The 8,728-nt window shown below is 39.8% G+C and overlaps 1 protein-coding gene across 6 annotated transcripts in view; it reads right to left on the reverse strand.

Moving 5' to 3' along the window:
- The window catches only part of slc8a2b (solute carrier family 8 member 2b), a 180,059-nt gene that overhangs the window by 11,951 nt on the left and 159,380 nt on the right, over window positions 1-8,728 (reverse strand). For all 6 annotated transcript variants that reach the window (XM_044353318.1, XM_044353321.1, XM_044353319.1 and 3 more), the window contains 3 exons: window positions 8,117-8,490; window positions 2,009-2,112; window positions 1,501-1,518 (listed from right to left, as the gene is read on the reverse strand). In XM_044353318.1, coding sequence (XP_044209253.1) covers window positions 1,501-1,518; window positions 2,009-2,112; window positions 8,117-8,490 — 496 coding nt within the window. The remainder of the gene's footprint in view (window positions 1-1,500; window positions 1,519-2,008; window positions 2,113-8,116; window positions 8,491-8,728) is intronic.

Genomic DNA, 8,728 nt, shown 5'->3' on the forward strand with positions numbered 1-8,728 from the left:
AGGCGGTGACAAAAAGTTTTGGCTGCAGTTTCAGCATATTGTTGGCTGCTGTTTGGACATTTTTTATTTAATTTGTATATTTTAATTTGTCACTTTTGAGCTCAGACGACTTCCTGCTCAAAAGTCACTTGAACTCAAATGAATGGGTTGTCAGTTATGAGGCATTCCTCTCCTTTGCAGGACAATTAGATCGAGATTTGACATGTAATTGCATTTTATATTACCCTGTGCGACTATTATCTTCTCTATAGAACATGACAATTCCCAAATAAACAGATAAATCAAGTTTTCAAGTTACCCCATTCACTCTCTCGTTCGCCTCCTACACACTGTGGCTGCAAATGAGTCATAAAAAGCGATATAACATGGAGTATAATATGATATACGTGATAAAGCTCCTTTTATAAGCTGCTCTCATTTAGTTGCCAGAAGCACAATGAAATATCTGCGTCAGCACACAAGACAAGTCCAGGGTGTGGAGCGCTCATTTGTCCACTCATTTGTTAACGTTTATTTCCTAACTGCTCTATTATACTGCGCTGTGACATTCAAAGAAACCAGTTCTACTGTGATCCACATATAAACAGACAAACACTCATCTCTCCCCCCAAGCAAGGCTAAACGAGATGCCAGAAATGTGAGCCGGGCTATTATAATGAGGGACGGAGTAAACAATGTCCTGGCTGGGAAGAAAGAAAAAATAAAAAAGAGTAGCTGCAGGGAAAAAAAACAACTGCAAGTAAAATAAATTGTGTCTTTTATTTAAATTTACTGCAAATGAAAGTTTATTTTATTTAAATGGCGCCGCATCTGAAAAATAGGAAGTTAAAGTGATTCGGAATATTTTGTCAGTAACAACAAATAACGTCTGTTCAATGGATGTTAATGTTTATCTTTCAAATGAATGAATTCACTTCCTGCTGTCATTATCAATAACTTCATGTCACTTCCCATCAGACCTCTTTTCAGTGATGTCATCCATTTCCCAGAACTCAGCTATCAACTTAATAGGATCATTGTTGTTATTACTGATAGAAATTATGACCAAAACTACATAAATAAGGCCAAGATTAATAAAAATCTGAAGTCTGAATGAGCAACCTGTTCCTGTGTGATCACAGTGAAACTGAGGCAAAACAGCAAGACATCAAACCTGTGTAAACATGTTTTTATCAGCATGTTGTGCATGTTAAGGAGCAGACTGCTGTGCTGCTGTGCGGGAGTGTAGTGTGTGATATTTGATATCAATGTTTTTATTTCTTTTTTTCTGGTAAAATGGTGAAATCAACAGGACGCCAGCAGAGAAAAGAGTATGACTGAGCACTGAGTCAGGCAACTGCTTCTTTGAATCATTATAGATTAAATATTATCAGTAATTGACTGTGGGAAAATGTGAAGCAGTTTTAATTGTTGGGTTCCTCATCAACGGATCACGCATGACCAATCAAATCAAGCTCGGAGCTGCAGTTTAAAGTAGAAGGAATAATGAGATGGTCTTACCTTGGTTGAGCAGCAGAGCTGTGAAGAAGACAAGAAGACAAACAAATCATCACTTTCTGTTCAACCCTTCCTGTTTTAGTATTTACATTAACAAAAACAGGGCGAGTGCGTGTCGGGCGTGTGTCTGACTTGTGAGAAAATCTTCTGAAATTCAAATAAACACTCCTTTCTCTCCTCCCGTCTTTCTCTCTCGTACCACGTTTCAAAGAGAAAATGTGGCGATTCGGTCCGTGTGCTGTTGTGGTTACAGGTAATAGATGAAGGTGTGGGGGGGGGCGTTGTGTAGTTGTGTGTGTGTCTGAGATAAAATGAAACTTTATTGATCGCTGTGGGCAAAGTGGGTCACTGAAGTGGCTGAAAAACTAAACAAATAAAAGACAAAAGAAAAAGGAACACCGAAAAAAAAAACTAGAAACGCAGAAACAAGCACAAGAATAAGAATTAGTTTGGATTTTTCTGGAGCTAATTAAGCAGTGAAAGGTTATGAGAGCGACGTGTTCACACATACCTGAGATTCCTCTCTTTAACCAGCGTGGCTCCTCCAAGACAATGAAGAAGTTCTCGTGTTTCTCATACTCTTCATCATCAATGATCATCACCCGGAGAGTCTGACTGCACACACACACACACACACACACACACACACACACACACACACAGGCTGTCAGTTGCAGGCACACAAATGAAGTAAAGCATTTCATCAATAGGTAATGCAGCGCTCAGAGGGCCTCCACCACAGGTTGCACTTGTTATTGATGGGGCTGGTCACAGCAAACCTCAAGCCCGATGAACATAAGCATGTGCACACACACACACACACACATACATACACACACAGTATAGAGATGCCCAAATGGTGGTCTCCCTCCTGCTGTCTCTGATCAGGACCACTTGCTGTGTAAATCAGAGCAGATGGGAGCCGGATGCAGAGAGCAGACAAAGGATCAATAATTCAGTCAAAGGCTGGAGCAGAGGAACAAAGGTGAAAAGTAAGAAAAAAAAAAGGGAAGTAGAGAAATAAAGAGTAAAAGTGATGAAAGATTTGAGCACAGATGTTGAGACGTATAATTATACAGTGTTGTTGGAGGTTTTATCTCTCTAGAAATGAGGCTGGTGTTGTTCTGTTCTCCTTATTGTCAATAAATCCCTTGAAACGACCAAAATCGACAAAGTATTCATCCAATTTTTAAAACTTTCAGACTTCGCTACCCTGTCTGTGGCTCTCATAGACAAAGCCTGATGATGTCACTGTATTGATGTGCAGAGAGCCCACTATTTGTATTTGTATCTGTATTTGTATTTGTTGAGGCAGCAAAATTATTTGTATTTGTATTTGTATTCAAATAAAAGTGGAAAGAAGCTTAAAAATCCTGTTTTTGCTTTTATTACATTTTTAATTTTGGAAAATTAAAGTGTTACAATAAGTGTTTATGAATAAACTACCTTACGAAGGAGGTCCCCAAACTGGGTCTCAAACTGGAGTCTTTAAAAATATTTGTATGAAACAAATATTCGTAAAAAAAAAACACTATTTCTGCTTTGCCGAATAATGTATTTGTATTCGGGCACACCCCTATTACACTGAATTACAAACCAGTTCTATGTGTTTAACAAACATCTACTGGTTTTGGCACCATTTAGACCATTTCACGACTATCGAGGCTCAGGAATGTGTGACTGAATTCATTTGAATACATGAAACATGCTAATAATGTTTTGACAGTGATGTGTATTGTGTGCAGGGTTACAAAAGAAAAGAACAGGAAGGCCACGGTGCTAACATCAAAAAAAAAAAGAAAGAGAAGAAAAAGGAGTGACAAGAGTATTAAAAGAAAAAAAAAGGTCTTTTATATCATGACAGACGTTTGCAAAGTACGATGAATGAAAGCTTAGTATCAGAGGAGAGGAAGTGAAGATGGAGTGAAGATGACAAGACCTCTTATTATCTCTGAAGACTGCCAAACTGAAATGTCACCACGGAAACCAGGTCACCGAGAGCAGAGGAAAACATACTGTACGCTGAAAACAGGCAGAGACGGATGAGTCGAGAAAATGAAAGACAGGAAGAGAAGAGGAGAGGAGGAAAAAGGAAGGATATACAAAAAAAAAATGGTCGAAGTAGAAAATGCAGCATGCAGGGAAATGATTGACGTTGAGGACAAAGAAAACAGGATGGAAGAAGCAAACTATTGATTTATGAAGGAGGACGAAGGGTGAATACATGAGAGGAAGGAGCACAATAGCTGAGGGAGCGAAACAGAAAAGCAGTGAAGTAAAGAATTGATAGATAGAAAGTGAAAAAAAACCCGAAAGAAGATGGACGAGAGAGAGAGAGAGAGAGAGGTGGATAGATGCAATAGAAGGCCGGTCACCCTGACTTGGGGAGCGATGTGGCGTGAAAATGGCAGAAATAGAAGTGGGAGATGATTAGATGAGGTGAAGATGAGCAGATAGAATGATAATAAAACAGCATGACAGGAGAACTGCAGCGGTGCTAAAAGCTATACGCTGTATTGACGTTTGTATCACAGCTGCTGAAGCATATTTTGCTCCTGAACTAAAAAAATATATATATATATATATATATATATATATATATATATATATATATTTGGTCTCTTCAAAGTTTCTCCAGAAAAATGAATTTAACTCTTTATAGCCACAAGCCATTGTTTCACTTCTATACATTATTATTATTATTTGGTTCAATAATAATGATTTATTGCACTTTTAGCTAACAGGTCATGCTACATACTCTCTCACAGTGAAGACACTTATTGCCTGCAGGTGGTAAAACTGCAGTAGTCATTACTTTCTTTGCCTGTGGGTTGTAACATCGACAAGTCTGGAGACTGTCAGTGGCAAAAATGAGCACTTTAAGTGGACGTACATTGATGAGTGCCATTGCCCCCGAGGATTAAACTGCAGCCTGTTTCACGGCTGCTGGCTGAAGTGCTCTCGCTCAATGCTCAACCAATTTCAAGAATTTTTGTCCCCATTAGTCACTTAGACACAAAATGATGGGAAAATAGCGTCCAGGTTGAGAAAATACCTCTTGTTCCCTTTAAAATGGACACTAGATGCTCCAACTGACTCAAAAAGCATCAACTTCTCTCTAGAAATACTAAGTTAATCATTTTCTTCAACGAGTTATTATGGTCTCAATCACTAAATTCAGACCATCGAATGAGTATGCTGGTGGTCATTGTGGAAATTATTGCACTGTTAATAAGATTTGAAGACTGTCTGCCGTGTGGGCGTTGGATGATTGACAGCTGTGATTGACAGTCGGCTCCAAGTCTGACACTGAGTCGGACTTTCTGAGCTTCTATTTAAAGAATAAACAGTGATTTTTCTCCAGATGTGCAGTTCTATTGTGTTTGTAGTTAAGGAGTTACACTAATATGACCCTCACAGGATGCTGTCATGCAATATTTTGGTGAGATTAATGTTACCTCACCTGTTAAGCTAAAGTAGCTAACGTTAATCCAATGCTGTGTCTCAAATCGCATACTTCTGTACTTACACTTAACATTTTGAGTGCATAAGTGCATTCACACTGAGAAGTATAACTGTGAGAACCCGGATGGTGCACTCAAAACGGTCAAAAAGTTGAGTGTGGAACTATGGACACTTCTCGTTCTCAATGGTCGCCATCTTGGCTACGTAGCGGAAGGGGAGGGACCACTTTTCAAATTGGAAATGGTGGCAGAGTACGTTGTAATTACGTTGAACAACGCCACATTATACAAATGTAAGTTATACATGTGTTTTTTAGCACTAAGCACCACTATACTGTCGTCAGATATAAGCCATCAGTATGTTTTTGGGTTAATTTAGCAGTCTGTAATGATTTGATAGTGCGAACGATAACGCGAATGCTAATGTTAGCTAATGCTAATTTGCGATTGTCATTTCCGGTAAGTGCACAACGGCCGTGTTTGATTTGAGACAACACTACCCTATCAAAATTCACGCACTACTTTAGTAATATATAGTGTACACAGTGTACTTACATGAAAGTGTACTAAGAGAAGTATGTGATTTGAGACACAACTCAAGTGTGCAGCGCTCGCAGTAAGCTAGCACAGTGTTCAAACATTTAGAAATCTGTGACCAAATGTAAATGACATTTTCTTTTAAGGATAGTAGGTGTTTGTTTGCAGTATTTTCTGCTTACATGGAAAGTGGTTTAAAGAGATTGTGTTGCATCCTTAATCCTGTTTTGTTTTGACGTCTTCTACACAATTAAATGTGCTAACAGAGAAACTTAATCTCATATTGTGTCACTGCACAGTTATGTCACAACCAGACATGACTGTAAGTGGTTACAAATGAGAGCTGTAATTGGGAAGAACTGCAGTCACAGCTTTTTTTTTCCTTAGTTGGATTCAGAGGTTTTGTCAGCACATCATCAGTAATCAATGAATTGAGCGTTGTCAAATAAAAGCTGAGAAAGGCCACAAGGGTCGGAGAAGACAGAAATAGGAAGCTCGTGGAAAAGAAGACAACTTTGTCAATTCAGCAGCAAAAATGTTCCGAGGTAGAGTATCTGGTTTGGGGCTTTGGGCGACATTCAGACACTCTGACTGGGCCATCGTTAACCACTGGGAAAACATACTGGAATAAATTCCCCCCTTAAGAACAGTGTTACGGTGGCGCTGACACTGTGAAAAAAAGTCCATTCACTCACCCATCATCAGCCCTGTCTCAACTCATTCAGGTGTCTGTCAGTCAATGAACCTGTCAGTTTGTATCAGCTTAGAGCTGCTGGAAATCAATATCACACAAGAAACTGTCCGTTCTGGTTTGTCACATGTGCTGCTTAAACATACAGCAAAGCTTCTGAGACAGAGAAACACATCGAGAGATGTCCGCACCAAGTTATTGACAGCTTATCATCTGGTGTTATGTGTTCTACAAGACTTTTATAATGCACAATAAAAGAAAATAATCTTAATGTAGGACTCATAACTGAATACTTGATTGAAAAAATTCACGTTTTATAGGGATTTATCACAGATTATAACATAAAATTACATTTTAGTGAGATTTTACCTCATGCATGAATAGGAAACTCTGAGTTGAAGATTAAAAAGTTTGTTTGTTTATTAAATTATCAGAGATAGATTTCAGTATTTAAACAACATATGCAACTATTATACGTGTTAGCCCTTTAAAGCTTGAATGTATTATAAAAGCTTACGTGCCAAATATTATAAATGTAGTAAATTGAGTCCAGATTTGAGGGAGCTCCATTTTTCACACTGCAAATGTATTTTCATGACAGACTCCAGAAGAAATACATCACAACAGGAGGTCTAGTGTCATTTGCAGCTAAATAAGCAAATTACTTTCACACTATAATAAACTAGCAATTAGTTCAGAACACACTATCATTTAAACACTTAAACACATAACGAGATAGAAACTCTCGCTCTTCACACACACTTGGAGAGGATTCAGCATGAGTGTGCTGAGCCTTCCTCGAGGCCGGCCTCGATGAATAATAGATGGTATTGTCATCTGGTAAAGCACAGGGGTGAAGACAGAGAGCGTGAGATGGAGGAGAGAGCTGGAACAGGTGGAGAGGAGGAAAAAAAAAAAGTTGAGAATAAATAAGAATAAAGGTGAGGATGGGAGAGAGGAGTAAAGGGTGACGAGACAAAAACAAGATAATGAGGAAGAGGGCAAAGACAGGAACATAAACTTCTCTCCATCATTCTCTCTCAGTACACTAACTGTTTACTGTTCAGACCTTCCTTAAAACGTAAGCATTGTAGGGTTAAAGAGGTCGATGCTTGTTTTGCTAATTAATATTAATGTAGTTTTGATATCCTACAATTACCCTTTCAAGCATCTCACCCAAAAGGGAAAAAGGGAAGCTAAAGAGCTGCAAAATATTCACAATTTTCAGGGAAAGAGACAAGAATCATCTGAGTGAACTTGATCTATTTCAGAATATACAGTAATATTTACACTGTGACGCCAAGGGGACGCCGAGAATCACTGACAGAAACAATGAGGTTTATGTCCGACAACAACAACAGCACCGCTCACAGGTCAGACGTGGCTGAAAAGTTCGACTTTCCAGACCAACTGAGATGCTTTAGGTTGAGGAACTGAATGATTAAAGTGTCATAAAAGGTTTTTCAGTCCATGAGGGGACAAGAGAACTCCACCACATCCTGCAAAACCCAAACTCTAAGATATCATCACGTTGACATGTCAGCAAACAGTCGCACATTCACACATTCAGGAGACATAGAGCGTTATTATCATCCAACTGGAGTCGTGTTTGTGTCCAGAACTCACTCTCCTTTCAGCTTTTGGACTCTAAATATATAAAAGAGGCTAAAAAGGAGACCTGAGGGAAAAGATCAGACCTGAATTTAATGCAGTTACTACAATGATCATTCTGTGAGGCTGTATCACTACAGGCAAGACCTTTTACATTCCACAAAGTGATTTTTATCCATTACTAGAATATAAAAAATGATTGGTGGAGCTTTAATGCTTTCTAATGCAAGACCTTGAGCCACCAACAGCTGCAGAAGATGAAGGTTGCACACATTCTGGACATGTAGGAGAATGTAGGAAAGTGTACTTGACTCACGTGGTCTGGTCGTTGGTGAACTCCAGCTCTCCTTGGGCGTCCTCGTAGTCTTCTCCGGCCTTGGCGGTGCCTGACTCGGTGTGGTACGGCAGGATGACGGTGCCGCGGGCGCCCGAGTTGCGCACCACCGTCACCTCCATGGTGCCGACGCTCTCGCTCACCCGCACCATGCGCTCGCTGAAAGTGAAGATACCGGCGTGGTCGTCATCCAAGATGGTCACCGTGGCGACCAGGGGCTCGACCAGGCGAGCTTTGGGGGTGGCTCCCACCTCGTCGCTCTCAAACATGCCGTCTGCGTCGCCGACACGGAGATTCAGCAAACGCACAAAGAAGTGCTCGTCTTCTTCAAATATGTCATCATCAATTATACCGACCTGGAGATGGATGGAAAGAGACATGATGAGGTCATCATCTTTAGACGTGAATGATCAGAAGTTGAGAGCTGTACCTTCTGACACTTGATCAATCACAGATTGATAAGACACCAGCTGTTTACTGGTCAGCAAAAAGCACAGATGCAGAGATTATTTTGCTTTTTCAGGTAAAAAGACAAGCTGTGTTTGAATTGTCATCCTGTTACATCCTGCCAGGACTTTCTGTTGTGTTTAGACT

The sequence above is a fragment of the Thunnus albacares genome, chromosome 6 (assembly GCF_914725855.1).
Source record: "Thunnus albacares chromosome 6, fThuAlb1.1, whole genome shotgun sequence".
In the NCBI taxonomy this organism is placed as follows: domain Eukaryota; kingdom Metazoa; phylum Chordata; class Actinopteri; order Scombriformes; family Scombridae; genus Thunnus; species Thunnus albacares.